Source organism: Leptidea sinapis, chromosome 17, assembly GCF_905404315.1.
Source record: "Leptidea sinapis chromosome 17, ilLepSina1.1, whole genome shotgun sequence".
In the NCBI taxonomy this organism is placed as follows: domain Eukaryota; kingdom Metazoa; phylum Arthropoda; class Insecta; order Lepidoptera; family Pieridae; genus Leptidea; species Leptidea sinapis.
This window is the reverse complement of record NC_066281.1, coordinates 13,127,021-13,150,622: the sequence shown is the minus strand read 5'-3', so window position 1 is coordinate 13,150,622 and position 23,602 is coordinate 13,127,021. Positions and strand designations below refer to the sequence as shown.

At 33.8% G+C, this 23,602-nt stretch overlaps 1 protein-coding gene across 1 annotated transcript in view; it reads left to right on the top strand.

Moving 5' to 3' along the window:
- Nucleotides 1-1,047: 1,047 nt before the first annotated feature.
- Nucleotides 1,048-23,602, top strand: part of LOC126968889 (thioester-containing protein 1 allele S3-like) — a 44,788-nt gene continuing 22,233 nt past the window's right edge. The window contains exons 1-13 of the mRNA XM_050814026.1: nt 1,048-1,235; nt 7,086-7,142; nt 8,802-8,985; nt 12,092-12,270; nt 15,396-15,552; nt 15,983-16,119; nt 16,592-16,919; nt 17,704-17,880; nt 19,020-19,226; nt 19,701-19,859; nt 20,311-20,484; nt 21,398-21,514; nt 23,141-23,195. Coding sequence (XP_050669983.1) covers nt 7,090-7,142; nt 8,802-8,985; nt 12,092-12,270; nt 15,396-15,552; nt 15,983-16,119; nt 16,592-16,919; nt 17,704-17,880; nt 19,020-19,226; nt 19,701-19,859; nt 20,311-20,484; nt 21,398-21,514; nt 23,141-23,195 — 1,927 coding nt within the window. The 5' untranslated portion in view covers nt 1,048-1,235; nt 7,086-7,089. The remainder of the gene's footprint in view (nt 1,236-7,085; nt 7,143-8,801; nt 8,986-12,091; nt 12,271-15,395; nt 15,553-15,982; nt 16,120-16,591; nt 16,920-17,703; nt 17,881-19,019; nt 19,227-19,700; nt 19,860-20,310; nt 20,485-21,397; nt 21,515-23,140; nt 23,196-23,602) is intronic.

The following is a 23,602-nucleotide window of genomic DNA, read 5'->3' as shown; positions in this document are numbered from 1 at the left end:
AACAGACGTAATATAAATCTTTAAGTATAGGTTTACTTTTAAGCATTCTATATTTATAGGGCGTTCAGAAATACGAAATAGGTTGAAATGTTGATTCACACCCGGTTTTTAATTCCTCGCCTGTCACGTAAGTGTTTGTAAAAATCAAAACTTCCACGTTTTGTCGCATAAAATCGTATATGACAATTTAATTGATATTTTTCATAATATTACAAAGACTTAACAAAGTCTAGTATACTCCGAGTGGTACCGCCGCTAGAGAACATTGTACTACTTAGTGAAAACAAGTTTGAAGGAATGCACAACGTTCTTGTAGAGTTGCAATTCGTTTGTTTTATTGCTCTTGTCTGGCCGCACCAACCATTGATGGCTCAACGCGATATAAAATCTAGCCATGAATAATATGTGATATATTCACAAATCAGGAACGATTATTTAGTTCCGTACTTCAATACATATTATTATAAAATGAACTCATTCAAAGATTCAAAGATAATATTTATTTTACATGTAGGACACAAAAAAAATCTAAACTTATATCTAATGAGTTTACCTATTCATCGTGTCTATCTGTCCGTTCGCGATAAACTCAATAATTACTGCATTGGTTTTAAAGCAAAAATATTATATTGCAACAAAGCTGTCATATTAGAAGTGAGAATTGGACACATTTTTTTATATACACCCTGCCCATTACAATGCAGTGCCGCTCAGGATTCTTGAAAAACCCAAAAATTCTGAGCGGCGCTACAGTTGCGCTCATCACCTTGAGACATAAGATGTTAAGTCTCATTTGCCCAATAATTTCACTAGCTACGACGCCCTTGCCAATGCTTACACATTACTGATTCATGGCAGAAATAGGCGTCGTTGTTAAATAAAGTTAAAACATATGACACAATATAAACAAGACAAGGTCATCTTTTATGGCCGAATACTGCGACAACGTCACGAGTAATCAAGTAGGTTTTGTATTATGTTATGACGGTGCCTGTTCGCAAGGCTTCTCGGCTCCCCACCTGAGGCTGCGTAGGCGCCTATGCCTTGCGCTCAGTAACGCTATGGTAGAGCCGGTCGTCACGTTACTGCACGACCAACAGATATTCCGAATAACAAATAAATTACGAGCCATATTATTTACATCGAAATACGAATTCTGTGATATAGTTTTAAGTGTTTTTAGAAAGTGAAGGCGCTTCTAAAGTGACAACTTGGATTTTATTAACAGAAATCACGTAAGTGCTTAATGAATCACTTATAAATATACGATTATATTTTTATATATACCAAATCTATTTTCTTTAATCTTAAATGCATTTCGGTGGGAATTTTCAAAGTCACCGTGGCTCAGTATACTAACAATAGTAAGTTTACAAAACCAAATTAATTATGATAATTGACAATTAAATCAGTAACCGTATTTAACGACTAAACATTAGAAGTAACTCTTTCACTATGTTAATTTGATACTAATTTGATGAAATGAATATATGAATTGAAAAATAACTTTAACAGGAGAAAGTACAAACGTCTATACAAATCTTTGTTTTGAGTTCTACTTGGCCTGTCTCACGCGTTTCTTTTTGTATTTCACAAGCCTGTTGAATATATTGACAAATTTCACGTGGGTTTAAGAGCTATCTATATATATTTATAATTGATAATTTACATGTCCATATACAGAAAAAAGGTTGTTCCGCCAACGCAATGCCAATATTGTTTATTCGGTGAGTCAGAACTGTGACACAAGGACAGTGAGCTCAACAATAAGTAGGAAAATAATACATGTTGGTATTGAGTAAAAAGAGAATATAATTATTATAAATGCATTAAATTTGCTAAACATTGCTAGTGAACCTGACACTGCATATAATTGATTAAAGCCAAAAATCAAATCAAATTATTCATGTAGGTCAAGGAAATGACACTTATGAATGTCAAAAAAATTATACATACTACATATTGAATCTACCGCTACTTCGTAAAGGGTTGAGCTAATGAGAAGAAGTAGCAAGAAACTCATTGCCACTCTTTTAAATCCAGATTTACATTTTCATTGATTTACAAATCATTGCAATTACAATATAATATTATTTAAAGTGATTCAACAAACATACTCAAACGTCAAATAGTTAAATAATAGTTATTTTGTAATTCATAAAGTTATCACAAAGACCGGCACCGCTCCTGTGATCACTTCACGATGGTTAGTAAATATTCTTACAATAAAAAGTTTAAGTTACAATACAGGCTAATAATGATTATAAGCAAATTTAAAGCTTCGCCTTTTATATCATATTCAAATTCAAATATTTTTATTCAACTACTTAAAATCACTTATTGAACGTCAAAAACTATAATATTGTGCAATAAAACTGATTACATTATATATATATACTAGCTGACCCAGCAAACGTTTTATTGCCGATATTAAAATCGCGTTACAAAAGTAACTGTTAATCGTAGATGGGTAAAAATTTGAAGTTGTATGTATTTTTAATGCTCATAATCAAACAAATTTAAAAAAAATGTCAAAAAAATAAAAAAAAATTGGCGTGGACCTTAACGTATAGGGGGATGAAAACTAGATGTTTTCCGGTTCTCAGACCTACCCAATATGCACTCAAAACTTCATGAGAATCGGTCAAGCCGTTTCGAAGTAGTTTAACTACAAACACCACGACATGAGAATTTTATGTATTAGATAATATTAGCAGGAAGGGCAGTCATTAAAAAAAGTAATTTAGGGTATAGTACCTTTACCACACAAATGTTTCTTAACGGTTCTTATATGAACATTATCAAGAATATATTGAGATACAATATTTAAAATTTTTACAGTTAATATTAGCTTTTTCCTGCGATTTTATCAGTAAATAAGGGGGGTTGGGGTTGGGTAAAAAAATACGAGTCAATCTGTATTATAAAGTTTGTTTTGTATTAAAAAAATCCGTTCAAATCAGTGGTATCTGCGTTATTAAGTTACAATGATAAAAACCTTTCACATTCGTAAGCACCATCTACCATGTGTGACTTTCATCTATCTTTCATTTCTTAAGAAACTTTCTACCACGTACAATCGAACCGTGACATGAAAGCCTCAAAGATTCATGAAAATAAAGATTTTGAAGATAATTCGCTACTTCAGTAAATATGACCGACTGCAGTTCTTCAAATTATTTTCATATTATCATATTGTATACGAAAACTGTATTTATTTTCGAAAAATCGAACACACATTATTGAACACCTGTTATGCGAAGCCTTGAGGTGCTCTACTCTCACACATGTCAAAAAATGGAGTTTTCTCTAAACTGAAATTGTTTTTTTTTTTATATATATTTTACGCACTTACAGGATAATTTAAGTGGACTTATATCAAGTCACATAATATGAGGTAAATAAAATATATTTCAACAACAAATTATTTTCAAGTATTTTCAAGTAATTAAAAACCGCGTCAGACTGTCATGGCATCTCGTATAACAATTCCGTGTAAAACTGTGTCGTGTATGTTTATAGTATTTAAAGTTACCATATTTTTTTCCGATTAAAAAGAATTTACAGCTTCGTATTCATGCAAAGTTGCGTATTTTTTTTGAAAATTCTCTATTTATTTTGCAAAATCTTGATTCATTACAGAACAGAATTACCAACACAGATTTAATGAAGTCGAAAATACGAAATATTGCATGTAAATGATTCTTAATGAGAAGTAGTTAGGAGACAAGCAACGGTTCAAGTGATTCATCCTGATGGTAGGTGACGACCTGTTCATTACAATGCAGTAACGCTCAGGATACTTGGAAAACCCACGGCTATGAGCGACGATACAATTATTGCGCTCGTGACCTTGAAACAAAATATGTTAAGTCTCACTATCCCAGTAACTGCCCACTTGTGCTAAAAGGTAGCGGCGACAGGGTACAACAACAAAAATATATTTTCAATTGCGTTGGTGTTTACTGTGTACTGTGTACTGATGGATATTTACTGTCATGTGACAAAGTCTATTCTAGCAGAATGTAATTTCGTATAATATCATGACTTACCCCCCCTACAGCCAGCCCCCCCCCCCCTGGCTGTTCATCGCTATGACTTACCAGGTGCATGTGATACTTTTATGATTTGTTTAGTCACCGAGTCGCATATAATGCATTTTATGAATTAAATAAATAATTAATTTCTTTGTTTCTCATATATTTATATTCATTCATTCATTTATTTGCTATTAAACAGGTTAATACAAATTTAGTCTTACAATAGCTTAAAGTATCTCCTATTTAGCCATTACCAATAGCTTGCAAACCTGGTCTTGGGCAAACATTTTATTACAATATAAATTAATTTATTTTATATTACACAAAATTATAATTTTATACAATACAAAAAAAATATTAAAATCAAGATAAGAATAATCCACTTAGAATACAATGTCAAAATCCTTTATGTATATCCTATAGAATTTTAGTTTATTTATATTATTAATTTTAGTTTTTAATTTATTAGAATTGGTCCATAAACTCTTCTATAGAATAAAATGTGTTTTGAAGAAGTCAACTGTAAAAGGATACTTTAAATCTTGAAAAAAGAAACAGATTAAATGAATCAGGGATCTTATTAAAAATTTTCATGCCCAAATGTATAGATCGGGCAGTGTCAATAATTTCAGTGACTTGAAAAAGGGCTTGCATGAAACGTCAGAATTAATACCACAGATTGATCTGATGCACTTTTTCTGTGCATTAAATGCTTTGTTTATCATTGAAGAGTTGCCCCACAGTATGAGACCATATCTTAGTATGGACTCAACGTACGCATGGTAGGTAATTAAGGCCGTTTGCCTCGAACTAACTTTCGTCAACTTATAAAGTGCAAAGGAGAAACTGTTTATTTTGCTACAAACTTTACTTACTTGATGTTTCCAACTTAGATCTCTATAGTCACACCAAGTAAATTTGTACTTTCTACATGGGTTATCATATTTTGGTCAAAATGTATATTCATTGAATCGGAATTGTCAATATCATTATTTTTTTTATTGAAATGTATATATGTCGTCTTATTAAAATTTATCTGTAGATTATTTTGATTAAGCCATAATATGTTTTTTTATTGTGTTATTAAGTTCTGATTCATGGACACGTAATCTATCTCGTTTATCTGTAGTAACAATAACAGATATATCATCCGCAAATAGGACCGCTTTGTGGGATGTTACTTCTGGTAAGACATTAATGTAAATTAAAAAAAGAAGAGGGCCCAGCACACTGCCCTGTGGTACTCCAAATTTATTAACTTTAGATTCTGATTTAAATTTTTCCGGTGCATGATTCTCATTAACTTTATATTTATATTGAGCTCTGTTAGACAAATCTCTAATACATATATAGGATCTTATCCAACTTTGTGCCAAACCTCTGATTCCATTATGTTCTAGCTTAGATATAGCGATCATGATTAATCTTTAGAACTTAAAACAGTGGCCAGCGTCATCACCCTCGTATTATAATGTTTTATAATTGTGGAATAATAGAAAATAAGAATTTATAAATTATTATTATTTTATACTTTAATAAAACGGCGTGAGCCAAATATAATATTAAAGTAAGTAATTAATTACAAACAAACAACATTACATATTACACAAATAATAGTAAATAAATAAAAATTAACTGTGTATTTAATTAATTAAAAAAAAATGTACCAAAATTAAGATACATACAAAGTAATAAAAGTTTACATGATCTTAACCTTAATTGTGAATATTTGAGTATATTGTAGGCTATTTGTACTGAATGGTGGCTCTGCACTAAGCAAGGTGCTTTATGACACAGAAGCCGGAAAGCAAAGTTACTAAAAAAATTTTTACTTCTATTTGACTCACGGAACATAGCACGGAAATAGTAAAAAATAATACTAAATTAGTAAAATAAATGAAATAAAATAAAAACTTCATAACAAACAATAATATGTGTGTGTGTGTGTCTAACTAACAATTAATAGACATCCAAATACCGTTCATCCATTCCTCCCACAAAAACGCAAGCATTGTGTTAAAATCGTCTGCATCCATCCGTAAATATATCACAAGCAGGGTTGGTGAGAAGAGCGTTGAGAGCAGAGAGAGACCTCGGTGTAGGTGAGTTGTTGCGAGCCACAGTACGATGTGTCGGGCTCGCGAACAATATATGCCTGCCCTTCAAACAATAATAACTGTCCGGTACAAAGATTCTACATAGCTCATCATGTAAACTCGGCGCATCTATATTACCTCTTAGAACTTTGCACATAACTGTGAGCTGCTGTCGCTTTCGCTTAAGCTCGAGGGAGTTGTACCCTAATGTACCCAGAAGAAATGATGTGATACATATAGGCGTATTATCCGTGCATACGTTTGTAAAGGTACCTAAGAAATGCTTTTTGTACCTTTTCGAGGAGGACATAAGTACTTTTATGTGGATTCCACACTACTGTTTCTAGCTTGCTGCGCACTAAAGCACCATATAAAAGCCGTATGACATGTTCAGATATGAAATCACCAGATATCCTTAAAACAAAGCCAAAAATTCTATAGGATTCCTTTTGCCAGAGCAGTAGTATGATCACGGAAGGTTAACTTTCGATCGAATGTGGCACCCAGGTCTTCGGTAGACATATCAAATCACCACCTATCTTATAATTGAAATAGTGGGCACCACTTTCGACCGAAAGTAATTTTGTAAGGTTTTAACAGTGGTTATAGTTTTATTTGTTAAAAGTTTATTAATTTATTAAATCTGACTCTTAAATCAAGATATTATGAGCAAACAATGAAAAGAAAATTCAGATATATAATATTCGCATATAAAATACATAAGTATTTAACTTATTTGAATAATTATTAATGTCTTATGTTCAGCTAAATACATCAAAAGAGTATTGTTATATAAAAAAAGCCCGCTGAGTTTCTTGCGCCCGTTCTTCTCAGGTCTGAGGCAGTGCATTTTGAATGGGTGGTAATTTCAACGTTCGTTGAATAAGTCATTTTCATTCCTATTTTGAATAAAAATATTTGAATTTGAATTTTTAATTTTTTGTTACAGTAAGATGTCGCACCTAATAGTCTTCACCATCTTTACCATTTTGGGGGCAGTGCAATCGTAAGTAATATATGTCAAATATTACGAATATATCATATATGTGAATAAAAATTTTATTGTTCATTTTAGGATTATATGAATTCTCATCAAACTTCCACCATAAGCGTGGTAATAAAAGAATTATGATTAAATAATTAAAATGATTGTCATTTTTGAATTTAAAAGTAGCCAAATACTGTTAATTCAAGGTGGTAAAATATTACTAAATATCCATATTAGTAATATTTTACCACCTTGAATTTTTATTTTGAGTAACTAAGTTTCTATTTTATATATTTTGTGATTGGTTTTCCGTTTCCCCGGAATATTCTTACCATTGTTGTTGAGTGTCACAGGCTTAGCGAAACGCATGTAAACGCATGATCTGTTTTGTCCGTGGCTTCGCTAACATCATATATTTATCCGTAATCACTTGATAAATATACAAAATTCGCGATATTCCTATTGAGACATTAATAACCAATACACGCTACGCCAAAACGGCGCCTATTTCTGCCGTGAAGCAGTAATGTGTAAGCATTAATGTGTTTCAGTCTGAAGGGTACCGTAGCTAGTGAAATTACTGGGCAAATGAGACTTGACCACTTATGTCTCAAGGTGACAAGCGCAATTGTTGTAACGCTCAGAATTTTTCGGGTTTTTCAAGAATTCTGAGTTCTGAGTGGCACTTCATTGTAATGTGCAGGGCGTATCAATTACCATCAGCTGAGCGTCCTGATCGTCTCGTCCCTTATTTTCATATATATTCATATAAAAACGCTCATATTTCTTCCTTAATATTTTTAGTCTAGCAATATCTTTTGTATGAGTCTATCCGACCGTGTCGTCACACAGTGTAATCTATGTCGTGACACGTCTATATACACCATAAATGCGATTCCGAAGTATAAATACGATTCACACGAGCAGTAACTTATCTAACTAGGCGTTTAACTTAAATGATAACGACTGAAACTAAAACAAATATTATCACAAAGCAAGCTGATGTATTCGTGCTATTTTATATGTTTGCAATTGTATTGAAATAGGTTCACTTTAAACTGCATTTAAGTTATAATACACTTATATACTTCTTACCTATTTTAATATTTATTAAGTGTAATGGCATTTTTGTCAACTTTTTCCAGTTATCACTTATTATTGCAAAATTAAATAATGAATGTACTCTGCATAGTTATGTAATTAATGTTGGTTCATCTATCATGCTATAAATACACAGAAGTAAAACAACAAGTAAAAAAAGTGTTTTTTTTTTTAAATTAAAATAAGGGTCGAGACGAGCGGGACGTTCAGTTGATGGTTATTGATACGCCTTGCCCATTACAATGCAGTGCCGCTCAGGATTCTTGAAATACCTAAACATTCTGAGCGGCACTACAACTGCGCTCGGCACCTTGAGACACAAGATGTCAAGTCTCATTTGCCCAGTAACTTCACTAGCTACGGCTTTCTTCGGATCGAAACATAGTAATGCATAAACGTTACTGGTTCACGGCAGAAATAGGCGCCGTTGTGGTATCCATAGTCTGTTTTGTATTTGCCTTAATAAAAATATTTTAAATTGAGTATATTTTGCTAACGAGCTGTCCAAGTTTCGCTGTTATGTTATGTTGCAAGATAACATCTCAAAGTAAGACTTGTAACATATTTTTTTTTCAGAGTATCAGTTTTAGGACCGCGAGTACTTCGGCCACATAGTTTGTACAGAGTATCGATAGCTGGAGGGTCGAAGGCACACAACCTGTATGTAGCTGTTGAAGGGAAAAAAGCCACTGGAGAACAGTTTAACCAGGGTAGAGAAGTTCAGGTTCCAGCAGCTAGCTCCAAGCTAATTAATATTGAGGTTAGTGGCCAGAATTATGAGAAATCTATTTGATTTTGTTTTGTGATAAAAGATAATTAGATATGTATGTATGTATAGGTAGTTTTTTAATATTTTATTGGGTAGGTAATATTCTAGGACATTACTGTTATTGTATTTAAATAAATACTAACTAAAATATGAATATGAAAATGTTATGTTTTTAAAGTGATAACCCTCACACAAATATTTGTTAGAGCACAGTCAGATAAAAGCGCTAAACCATTTAGCGGGGATTAATTGAACTTTCACTCCTTACTTATATAGAAAGTAAAAGGTTATGTTAAAAGGGGTAATGATTTAGGACTCCGCGTCCAAAAAAACGGGAGTGCCGGCAGAAGTGAAATCTTGAACATTAATCCTGGCCAAAAATCTGGGGAACAGACAAATCCCAAACGAAGTCGTATGATGACAGAAGTGAAAAGTTTATTTTGTTTTTTTTTGAGGAAAGAACTAGTGCTTAGAGGGGATAAAGGGTTGGATACAACCATAGAATTTACCTTTAGTTTGTTTTGTGGTTTGCCATAAAGCATTCCATGATTCAACCAGAAAGGGCTTAGATATAGCGCGTAGATGTAGCGCGAGCTCGTCGCTCGAGGAAAACAGTAATTAAATTTTAATGCTCCGGACTGAATCGCGTCTTTAGCGCACGAGTCTGTAATTTCATCGCCAGTTATCCCTAGATGGCTAGGTATCCAAGCTAATGCAACTTCTATTCCCATTATGTGACATCTGTACAGGGATGCCCTTGTTTTTAAATTAATTGTGAAGTTGTTTGAAGATTTGAAAGGATTTTTTGTTAGGTCCAACAAGCAGCTTAATGAGTCAGAGAGGATTAAAGCCTTGTTGATCTTATGTGATTCAACATATGACACCACCTCTGACAGGGCAATTGATTCGCCAGTAAAGATGGAATAAAAGTGCTAGCATTTATGTGGTTAAGTATTCATTCATTGCGCTATTATACACAAAAATGACAATTTATATTTCATAAAAAAAATTAAGTACATTTCAGAACTATTATTATTATTTTACATTAAAATGTTTATCTCTCAGAAAAATTGACTTCAATAATCAACGACTGTCTTACGAATTTTCGATCAGGTCACGTGTCCTGACGCGAGTTTAATATTTTATACCCAAGAAAAGTGATCAACGCCGCTAAAGAACTTTTCACTTCAAAAAGATGAAATAGCAAACATAATCAATCTATTCAACGATAAGACTGCCATGGGCATATCTACGCTACTATATTTATTATATTGATAATTCCAACCATATTCTAACATGCATTCAAATGTAATAATGACATCACAGCCCGATGACAAGTGACAAATGACTAACACCTTAATAGCTACGTTTGCCTTACAAACAGCATTCTAGAACAGTCCATATCTTATATCTGTAAACGAGCAATTCTTGTATACATAATTTGAATCTCGGAAACAATAATATTAGAATACAAAGGTAAATTTCGCCACTATTTTTTACCTACAAGACTGTAATAGCTCAGATAGGACATTGGGTGATCCGGAAAACAGAAGACCCCGGTCCGAATCCAGATGTCCAATTAGTTTTTTTTGTTCAAGATTTGTGCATTATTGAAAATCCGAGCAAAGCTCGGTCGTTTCAAAAACATTTCAAACGGTGGCTGGGTAATGCCCTTTTATGCCGTTTTTGTTCAGTTTGACTTAAACTATAAAGCAATCCTTTAGACTAATTATATAAGTCGAATAAGACTAACAAACCATGATCCCGAATAAGGATACAAACGAGCGTAGGGAACAAGTGATGGTAAGAGATCTCGCCGCGTATACTCTCTTCTTCTTCTTCTTCGTCGTTACACTCTTGACAGAGCGGTCGTGGTCATCACGAAGTGAAATCTTTTAGGACAGATGTGATTCGCCCACAAGAATTCGCTACTTTTCCCTGCTGACCGACAGTCTGATGCACTCGTTCAATGGACCGCCCGCAGCAGACTCAATTTGGTCGGTGCATCGCATGGGCGACCTTCCTCGCCCTCTGGTGCCCTCCACTTTGCCCTGCACGAGAAATCGCTGAATGGACTCACTTATATATATCTATACTCTCTAGAGTCTAGAAATACCGGAAGGATCACAGGAGATTTTACAATTAGACATATTATGTATTTTACGGATCGTAATATTCACAACATTGCCCCCCTAAGATAGCTCAGTCAAACAAGTGCTATAAAATCGAATAATTCATAATAACTCACATACGACTTAGGTCACTTTTTGAATTCTAGTTAATTTCCTTTATGCAATACAATATGTCGACTCTTAATTACAAATTATAATTAACTCTAATTGCAAGGAAAAATCAACAAATAATGAACAGAAAGAAGGCGCACATTGCCCTTTTAAAGAGCGGGCGACTGCGCAGACTTTTGAAAAATTTTTGAATTGTATTAATTATAATAATAATTTTTATTTAGAGAGCAACCCTTTGAAATTATAACTATGTAGCAGTATTGACCATTAACCTCATATGCCTTACTATTCTATAAAAATAATAATAACAATGAATTATTTAGGTTTAAAGAGTTTATTTCTCAAAAAGAACAAAAGTTCACTTACATGAGAACAATAATTTAAAACAAATATAAAAGAAAACCATAATTTTTATAGTTACGGTAAGTTTAAACAATAATAAATTCAAAATACGCTTCGTTCTAAGATAACAAACTATTGAGTTTGATAGTTCGTTTTCAATTAAGCTTTAAATTTAGGATAAGATTTTCCCTCAAATATATCTTTCGGCAAGTCATTATATAGTAGGGCTCCCTCAAACTGTTTAGTTTTTGTACCATAATTTGCCCTAGCTTTCGTTAATTGTAGTTTGTTTGTTTTGGGTACCGTGTTTATGTGATTTTATCTTAAAAGTGATTTGTGTATCTACGGAATCTAAGAGCTTTTTACTACTAGTATGCATACTTTGTATTTTTTTAACTGACATATAGTTAGTTGATTAGTTTTCTTATATAGTTCTCTAGTCGGGATGTGATAATCGAGTTGGTACAAAACTCTTACAATATTTAACCCAATAATTTTTTAAATATTTGTAGATAAGTGACCCCGGTCCGGGATCATACAAGCTGGTAGCGAGGTCGACCTCAGGTTCGCAGTTTTCTGCGTCGGCCGCCTTGGTGTATCAACCCAGGAGTTTTTGCATATTTGTACAGACAGACAAACGGGTGTACCAACCGGGTGACACGATCAACTTCAGAATAATTGCGCTGACCAAGTAAGTTTATAAAATACGCACAGAATAATAGATTTTTACCATTTGTCAATGTTTGAACAGGTATATCAAATTCAAACTTGGACTAAGTAAGTTTTAGTTGAATAAATGTCTCTTTTGATTGTGTTCAACATTCAAAGCTGGTCAGGAAACTATGTTACTATGGTATAAGAGGGTCTGCGCTCGATCTTCTGATCTCATATTTAAATAATAGAATTCAGAGGGTCGGTGTAAGCTCCTGGGACTCCTCTTTGTATGGGGGTACCATAAGGGTCTATTTTAGGACCCTTCCTCTATCCATCTACCTAACCTAGAAAAAAACCACAAGGTGGTATTGTTTGCGGATGACACTTCATTCATCCAAACGGGAAACTTACCACTTTATAAATATATCAGCCGTCAAGTTATGATTGCACATTTAAGTCTCAATTTGAGAAACCTTGAGGGGCTTTAATGCTCGACTGGCTTGAGATCAAGCTTTAGGTTAAAAACCATTGAAATTTCTTATCTACGATTCGATTGTTACGTTGCGAATATAAACCAGTTGTTTTTTCTAGTTGTTGTAACTCGCTTCACACCGCAACGATCTTTCCATTTCGCTGCTTCAACGATTACGTAAGGAATTACAACACTATTGCGATTATCATTATCACACGTAGTACTCACCAACTGTATAATATTTTGATGGTAGAGTGGCTACAATGATGCACGGGAAGTTAAGTTCCTGTGAACTGTATTGTCTAGAGGAGAAGAGGGCATCCATAGTACTCCGTCATCTTGTAGGGTCTTCAGTTTCAAGTTTTACTTCGCTTCAGTTCTTCCCAATAGCTTTCGTTTTTTGGGGACTTCAATTTAGAGTTTGCCTAAAAAATTATAGAGATTTACATACATTGGTGCCAAAATGAGAAAATTATGTTGATTTATTCAAAAAATTCATTCATGAATCTTAGATAATGGTATTGTTTTCCTTTGATATGATATAGCATGATAGCGAACCGTCTGGTATCTTATGTTGCAAAAATAGCAAATAGTTTCTACAGATGTTTATGTTATAGATTTACTATCGAACAAACCACTAACATCCAAATCAAGTTTAAGATTATTGATAACAATGTACGTCAGTCTTGATCGAGTTTCCTGGCTATCCGATATAACCGAGCTAAATAATGAATAAGAGAACAATGTAAAGAAAGTAACATATCTACAAAATATTATTGATAGTATTATGTATCTTCATAGGCACATTAGCAAATTTTCTAGAAACTGAAGAAGAAGATCATCATAATGTTAACATCATAAACAAACATAAGCTTGTTATGCCTACCTCTCGTTGAGTTAGTAAGTCTTTTGTTGGGTGAAGTATTGCTGCAAATGTGTTACATAATTTAAAAGATTTTTTGAAAACGTTTATATGGTACGTATTAAATGTTACTATTATTTATATGAGTTCCTAACACTAACTAGCTGACTATTCAAATTAAGAGGAAGCCCGCTAAGTTTCTTGTGCCCGTTCTTCTCAGTTCTGACACATAAATTTTCGACTGGGTTGTTCTTTGACGTTCACTAAGCGATTTCAAATCCTATTGTGAATAAAAATATTTGAATTTGGCGTGAACGTTTTCTGGCAAGCTCTCTTATGATTAGTAAAATAGATGTGGTTTACAATAAGATTGCCTTTCCTAACGCCTCCATCTTTGTTCGCCTACAAATCTGTAAATTTACTTTTAAGCGTCCTTCCTACATCACTAAGCACTCTGCATCTAATAGCATCTTATAAACAGTAGACATCGTAGACTCAACTCCTTCTTTGAGTTCCCTCTTAGGGGGCGAGATACGTCTACTTTGGTGCTTTACGTTTAGATATTCTTACTTAGTTAATTAAATAATTAAGGATTCATATCTATACTTATATTAAAAATGGGAAATTATGTATATTTAATACTATATCCCGCTAAAATGGCTGAACAGTTAATGAAATTTGTCAGATTCCGCCAGTTGCCGAAAGCATCCTTAAAGTTAATGTTTCATTAAATATACTACCAACACTTTATTTTTCATTTTGACAGTCAGAGATAACATGTAATATAACGAAACATTAACTTTTGATATGCTTTCTGCAACTGGCGGTAGATTATGAGCAGCTGATATTGTTAAAGAATATATTTATTAATGTCATGTCACCGCGGCCAAAGTGGCAGATAGCAGCTAGTGTTACAATAATTTCGGAGTGCATTACCAACTTTCGATTTCAAAACGAAGGTTCGCTCGCACGCATCTGATTGCGTATTACGACTATAACGACACGGTCAACGACCTCATCAACTCACTCTTGTAAGCTGTTTGTAGCTAGAAACTGTACCATTATGATACAAAAGCATTTTGTACTACCCACAAAGAACAATGGCGAACCTCCATACAAATTTTTGTTAACTTCTTCTTAAGCGTATTAGTATGAAAAATATGTAATAATATAGAGCTTGTATTGCTGAGTTGATTGACGCTAAGAATAAGACTGTAGCAAGTCTAGAAATAAATATATTTCAGTTTAAACTTTTTGAGGTTATCACTGACCAAAGAGCATCTTATGAAATAAAACAAAATATATACAGTATTTTTACATGTAAAATAATCTATAGAGTTTATAGATGCCACCAGTCGATTTGGAACGCCAAACCTATTTAATAAATCATGTGAGGAATGATCTATTGAAATATTCTTGTCTTAGTATTCTGTAGTCTCTTTTGAAATATCCATTGACCACTTCCACCACCCATCTGCAAATGGTAACACAACGACTTTGATTGGCTTGAGCTGTTGTCGTTTTAACCGTGTTCTTCGGCCTTAAGAATAATTACGTGGCACGGCTGCGTGGGTACATCCAGTCTTATTTTTTCTTATCTTTATTTTTTTTTTCCCAGCAGTCTTATGACCTCTAGTAGACTTTTTGAATATTACACTTAATACTCAAAGGGGAAACATGGAGTCCTTCCTCCTATTATTCAGTAACAGGGGTTGCTAAAAATATAAACATATATTAATAATTATACATTTTATAATAATTTTCTTTGGTACCTACTGAACTCTGAATCAATTAGTTGAACGCTCATAACACTGTTATATTTGGACAGGTACCTCCTGCCACTACCAAACACGATAGATGTTAACTTATTGGATACAGGCGGTTCTCCTGTGAGGCAATGGGCTGGAGAGACCCTTGATCGAGGTGTTTTTAGTACTGAGTTTACATTAGCTGACGAACCTGCACTAGGACATTGGACTATCCAGGTAATTATCGCAAGAGAATAATACTGTGAGGAAACTTTATGCGAAGAGACTGATAGTTTTATGAAGAATGCTGTGGTATGTTACTATTATTATAATTTTACTGCAACTGCAAATAAGGAGTTAATAAAGCATTTGCTCGTATTTACAATAAAACCACAAAATTCATGCTTTTAAATATTTCAACCCAATATCGTCACCTGTACAGAAGCAAGTTTTAAGTGAACATTATTAGTTGATATATAATGCCAAATAAAAATAAAAAAGGTTGTTTAATGAAATTCTCTGAATAATATTTATACTTAATACATAATACCTCTAAGTAAATAACTTTTAAAGTAAAAAGCCAGCTGCGTTCGCCGACGACCTTCCACGATTTTAATTAAAATAATGCAGAAAATGTTTGTGGACATTAATAGCAATCTTGTTATAGGTGGAAGTCCAGGGCCAAATATATTCAAAGACGGTCATGGTCGCAGACTACGTACAACCCAAATTTGAAATGGAGATGGTAATGCCTAAGGAGATACAGTTTAGTGAAAGAAAGTTTAATATCAACATAACCGCCAGGTAAGATATTATCCCTACTAATATTATAAATGTGAATGTTAGTTTATTAGTTACGCTTTTACGCAACTGTACCGATATTGATGAAATTTGGTACAGCGATAGACTAAAGCTTGGGAATGGACATAGGCTACATTTTATCCTGGAAATATTCATGGTTTCCGCGGGATTTGTGAAAAACTGTAATTCACGTCGATGAATCAACTATACCAATAGAAGGGTTACTTTTCCATAGCAATCTTCCTCGAAATAAGATTTATATAATATGTTGGGAACGGGAGCGAAAACTGAACTGGAATAGGACATGAGATAATCTTACATTCCAAACTTGCCTATTATTTTTAAATACCCTTTATCTACGCGGACGAAGTCGCAGGCATCAGCTAGTACTATCATATATTTAATCAACTATTGGTCTATTAATTTTAGCATAAAATATTAATTATTTTCATTAACTAGATCATCATTGTTACAGACATTTCAACGGTCTGCCAGTGGTCGGTGAATTAACAATATCTGCATATGCGGTATTCTTTTCAAATCTGCTTCAACCGGTGTTTTCAACACCTACACGTAAAGTAATTGATTTCAAAGGAACCATAAATGTCCCATTGAACTTGAAAACTGATCTCGACTTAGCTGAAGACGCTGCCCGACCTTTAGTTGTCGAAGCTGTTTTGGAAGAAAAGGACACTTTGATACGACAAAATGTATCGTCGAGGATACTACTGCTCAGAACGCCTTACAGGCTTAAGGTCACAGCGCCCGATTATTTTAAGCCAAGGTTACCTTATAGAGTACAAGTGAGTAGATAATCTGCATTTAAAATTGGATTCATTAAGTGTTATGTAAGAGTAATTACTCGTATGTTAGCTACTAAATTCGAGGTTACAATCTAGATACTGACTGGTAATTAACTTCTTTGATTGCTGCGGGATATTTACATAAAAAATAAATATATAAAATTAAAAGTGAACCAGAATTTTATTAATAGGGTAGGGTAGGGTAATAAGTAAGAACATATTGTTGGTGATTAATATAAGATTAACTGTATACTTTTATCAATTTAAAAAAAAAATAAGAAAAGTATTTTGAAAGTGGCTTTTTCCTCAACTTAAAAAGGAAAATATATTGGTAATAAAGTAGCGAAGTTAGTCAGTCGAAATGTAATAATATGGATACAATAATTACTTTAATTTGTAATGTTTTTTAAAGTGATAACCCTCATTTCTGGGATTAATTACACAAATAACATTTTAAAACAAAATTTTATGAACGATGCGGGACTCGAACCCGCGACTTTTCGACCTAACAAATTGTTTCTATTTGCAAAGCGACATCTCAAGTATTTTTCCTAATATGTAAATATTGAGGTTAAGCAAGTTATCAACTGTCAAGTAGATCCTGTAGATGAAGCCACAACCTGAGAGTTGAACAAAGCATACAAGATTTTATCAACGATACGTCATACGGTTGGCTCAGTTGGCGCGAGAGGTTGCGGGTTCGAGCATCATTGATAAAATTTTGTTTTCAAATTTTATTTGTATGATTAGTTTAGTCAAAATAACTAATGGCATTTGTTACCAGATTGAAGTAGTTAATTCAACGGGTCACATTATGGACATATCTGACGATGTCACAGTGGAGAGGCTGTGGGATGACGGAGCGCCAGTGAACGTCACAACTCTCACATTGAGCGACGGAGTTGCAGAATACTCTATGACACCTGATGTCGCCCACACTAACTCCACTCTTAATTTAGTTGTAAGTATGTGTGGGTAAAATAAGTGTAAAATCTTCTCGTCCCTTATACCACAGTGTCTGAAGACGAAGGTTTTCAACACACTGGTTGTTGCCAGTGATTACTTACGGTACGTAGATTACGGTCGCTAACTATGGGCTCGATGAGAAAGCTCATGGTCACTCAGAGGGCAGTGGAGAGGGCTATGCTCGGAGTTTCCCTGCGAGATCGAATCAGAAATGAGGAGATCCGTAGGAGACCAAAGTCTCCGACATACCCCAAATGATTGCAAAATTGAAGTGGCAGTCGGCAGGGCACATAGTTCGACGGACAGGTGGACGGTGGGGAAGAAAAGTCCTCGATAGGCGGCCACGTGCCGAAAGACGTAGTGTTGATAGGAGTTCCCCCTACAAGATGGACGGACGATCTGGTCCAGATCGCCGGAATACGTTGGATGAGGGCAGCGCAGGACTGAACGTCGCCGTCGAGGAGATCTCTAGAGGAGGCCTTTGTCCAGTGGACGTCTTCAGCAGTGGATGATGATGATGATGCCCATCATCATGATCATATTGGTGTCCCACAACACACTCATCTATTTATTATCACATAATAATATAATCATTATCAAAGGACCTGTTTGGCTGAAAATAATGTTAAAAAATGTCTTAGTGTGTGACATGTACCTACACTCCATAATGGTGTATGATGCGGGTACCGAAAAATCCAATAATACGTATACTACTTACTAATCATAAAACAATGAAATTGGATGGTAAAAATGGTATTACGAATGACAGTGTAATAATCATGTTTAAATGTAAAAATATTCCCATTTTCATTCATACTGCTAAAGAAAATGGTCATGTTCATATTTTAATGTTTATATTATATAATTTATATGTCTAAATAGAGTTTTTTTGCTGTTATACAACAGATAAAAACCAGGAATATTAGTTTAGTGTGCGTGACAAGCAATGACTTACACTCGCGATTTGTATGACTTTTTGTGTTAGTGTGCGTGCATTGTTCAAAATAGAAATTCTAAACTCATTTTTTTACGACATTTTCTCATCTATCATAGTCTATATAGACGTATAAATGATCTAAGTGTTAATGCTGTGATGTATTTATTCTAATGACTTGATTGTTTAATAAATAATAGGTGAAATACAAAGAGGTATCTGAACGCGTAGTAAATGTACAAAAAAGTATATCTCCTGGAGGGCAGTACATAACATTGGAACTATTGACCCGCGACACAGCCGTCGGTGATGTCATCCATGCGAGTATTGTTGCTACTGAGCCAATGGACATTGTACATTATGCTGTTATTGGTCGAGGGGACATATTGGTCGCGAAAACATTAGAAGTAAGATTTTATTAATTGATTTGTGTTTCTTACATAATACTAACTATAACTTCAGTACATAATAAGTATATATTACTAGTGATTCATAATATGACATGCTTTGGCTGTTAAAATGATTTTTTTTTTTAAATATTCAAGTACTTGGGTATTTTTTGATTATATCTTTATTGAATCCTGTAAATTTATCTTAGTAATTTGTTTTTGTCTTCTTTGGAACGATTCTATTCAAATTTAAAAATTATGCTAAACTATCATCCTGTGAATTAAATTAAATTTTAATTCTCAATACTTACCTAAATCAACAAATTCCACCTGAACAAAGTGAGATATTTTGTGGATTCTTATTGATTTAGATGCATAATTTTTTTAAATGGAGATCGTTTTGTTACATAGAGAGAGCAAATTTGCAAAACATTGAAAAATATTGATCCCATTCCATTATAAATATTCTGTAATTTAGTTGTTGTTCTGCAGTTAACACCAGCAGTCCGCAGCACCGATATATCTGTGCCAGTGACGTTTGCTATGTCACCTGGATGTATTCTGATCGCCTGGTACCCTCGGGTAGACCCCACCGACAAACTGCTTGTCGCTGCTGTCTACGTACCCAACGATAAACTATTACAGCATGAGGTAAGTCATATCTTACAACATCTTATATCTAAACGAGCAATTCTTGTATATATACAATCTGAATCTCGGAAACGGCTCCAAAGATTTTAATGAAATTTAGTATACAGGTAGTTTCGGGTTCGAAAAATCGATCTAACTAGGTTACAATTTAAAAAAAATTAGTTTTATCCGTGTTTTAATGAGAAACAGCTACAATAACATTAGAATACAAAGGTAACTTTTGCCACTATATACAAGACTATAATAGCTCAGATGGGACATTGGGATTTGGATGATCCGGAAAGCAGAAGACCCCGGTTCGAATCCAGATGTCCTATTAGTTTTTTTGTTCCAGTTTTGTACATTCTTAAAAATCCGAGCAAGGCTCGGTCGTCCTGTTTAGATACTGTTTTATAAGATAATAAGTGTTTATTTTCTTTTAATATATTATTTAATTATTATATCATTTTAGGTGTCAGTAACACCAGTGTCTTCAGGATCAGTATTTCGTCCAAATGGATTAGTAGAGTTCCGAGTGTCAGGAGAAGCTGGCTCTCAGGCCGGTTTGTTGGGAACTGACGTTGATTCGATATCCAACGGCTTGACCTCGTCTGATGGTCTTGGAAACGGACTCGACTTGAACACGGTAATTGTTGTAAAATGTTTGGTATTTTTAAAACGAAAAGTGACCATATGAATAGGCGATAAAATGTTTGGTTTTGGTGAGTTAAAAAAAAAGTCGCTCTTAGTAATGTTTATTATTAATATTGTATTGCTCCAACACATGTAAAGTTTGGAGGCGATTTCATTTTTTGGAATAAAATCAAAAACGTAACTTAACTTAAAAACACAAAAATACATAAAACACTTTTTGAGCATATTGCGAGCATGGAGTAGTTCTAAATTTCTCATAATAAAACTTTAATAATATAATAAAAAAATGTACAAAAAGATTCATGGACTCTGTTTATTATCAATGCTTTAAATTAAATTAATCTATCCATTTATACATATTTTTGTCATGACAATATCGTTATCCAGGAAACAAAAATATCACAGTACAGAATTCTATACATTATCTTTGCAGCCATTTGACATTAAAAATATGAATGAGGACCATTTGTAAACATAAATTTTACTAAAATTAAGAACTTAAAAGTTTATTTAAAGAGTTAATTATTGAAACAAAACAAATCTTATAACTATATTTCCAATACTATGACTACATAAAATGAAAACTATCATTACGTGGAAGCGTACCAAGAATACTGGCAGCATTTCCGCGTTGGATAGCTAGGCTGAGCCATTGACCGAAATAGGTGCCAGCGCTTGGGTTTCCAGTAGCCTTATTTATTGAGGCTCGAAGATAGTAGATACTTTCTACATTCTCCGCGCCTCTAGACCCCACGGACCAACTGTCTCGACACCAAACGGCAGATAGATGATAACTCACTGAAACCAACATATTTGCGACGCTTGCTGTCTTCGGCAGTCGAAGCAACAGCCCCAGCACCAACTGACGTAACTAAGACTAATAAAAGAGTTTGTATCCATTTCAGATTCGACGAGAAGTTGAAAGCTTCAGCGGTTTGAAACATTCAGTATTTAAAAATGAGGACCACATTGCGGGAATGGGGGTCGACTTAGGAGGGATGACGGCCACAGATGTTTTTAAAGTAAGACCTTTTTGTTTTTGGCTTAAATTTTACACGTACATAAAATCATTTTAAAAACTTGCATTACGGATTGGTCGACGCTGAGCTACAACTAGATACCGCACTAACTAAGAACAATAGCATTTTTATTACGGCTACTATTATATGCTTGTGTGCATCATGACTCAATGGTATCTTTTAAATATTTGTAACATACGCTTCGTGTTATTTTATATTGAAGGTAGTAAAAAGTTTGACAGAACATGACATTGTGACACGTCAACGTCAAACATTAAGAGTTCACCTACGGGCGTACAGTATTAGTTGCCGCACTTTACGACGATGCATATGCTATCTAGTTGGAGCTCAAGGGAGACGAATCATTAATTACTAATGCAATGTAAACAAAACAACTAATGTTACATTACCGAAATATATTTTAAAGTCTAGCTACATTAATACCAACTTTATTCCTCTTATTTTTTTTTAAATGTTTGTGTTAATCAAAGAAAATAGCGAGGTTTAAACTTAAACAACTACGAATAAAGACGAGTTACCTTAGAAATTGAAACTTGTTTTTTCTCTATTATTGATAACAAATTGTCTGAAGCCGGTTCCATGAAATTACATTATCTACATAAGTACATTATTACATCATAATTGCTCTACATCCCCATACTTATTATATTGTTGGTTTGTGTTTAACTTCTTCATAATAGAGGTCGCGATAAAAGGCATAAAAGGCATAAAGGGCATAAAGGCATTTATTTTCTCAAAATTGATTCCTTTAGAATTCTTTTTGATGTCATTTCTTATACTACTAGATACTCCTACCGCTTCGGAAACAAATGGCGCTCTGAGAGAGAAGAAGCTGCGCAAGAAACTCTCCCAAGATTCTTTTTTTTGCGCTCTTTTCAATAAAAATATACAATATTGTACAGTCATTTCTATCGCTATAAAATAATCACAATCTAGTCCCAGGCTGTCCGATCTGTTAGATATTCAGCAGTGGAGTAATAGGATTTACGACAGAGCCATTTTTTATAAAACATTTAAATTTATTTACAAATAATGCCTGAACAGTGGCTGGGACTTTATTGTAGAAGTGTATACAATTACCTTTAAAGCTATTATGTGTCTTATGAAGCCTACTAGAATTAGTTACAAGCAATCCCTTATTTCTAGTGTTATAATAATGAAAATCACTATTAAGAGCAAAATGGTGACGATTATTGTGAACGTATATTAAATTTTCATAAATGTACTGACAATGAACAGTCATGATATTTATTTCTTTAAATTTTTCTTTGAGAGACTGTCTATAACCAAGCTGATATGCACGAACAGCTCTCTTTTGCAGTGCAAACACTATATCAATGTCAGCAGCATGACCCCATAGTAATATACCGAACGTCATGATGCTGTGAAAATAACTAATGTACACTAATCTAGCGGTTGCAACATTCGTGTACTCTCTAATCTTTCTAACTGCATATGCCGCAGAGCTGAGTCTATCTGCTAGATGGGCAATATGTGGACCCCACTGAAGCTTTTTATCTAACGTGATACCCAAGAAGACCATTCCGATATAACTCGATTTATTACATCGATTTCGGTTAAAGATATAATTTACTTTATTATTTTCAGAATGCAGGTGTTGTTATATTAACTGACGGCTTAGAAGCAGCACAAACGGTACCAGGTAATTTGTTTTTAATATCTTCATATATGTATACTTTACATATATACCTTAACAATTTGTTATGTTTTTAAAGTGATAACCCTCACTCCTGGGATTAATACACGAATAAAATATTAAAACAAAATTTTATGAACGATGCGGGTTCGAGCCCGTGACATCTTGCGTTCCGTGCGAGTGTTCTTCCAACTGAGCTAATCGTTCGAGTGACGTATCGTTTATAGAGAGAGTTGAACAAAGCATACAAGATTTTAGTAATCCGTGTAGTGATTTTAGTTTAAGTTCATAAAAATTTGTTTTCAAATTTTATTTGTGTATTATATATATACCTTACATTATATTGAAAAATTCGGCACTCTATTATATATATTATATATCTTGTGTTACCCTATTTCAAAATGCATTTTCCG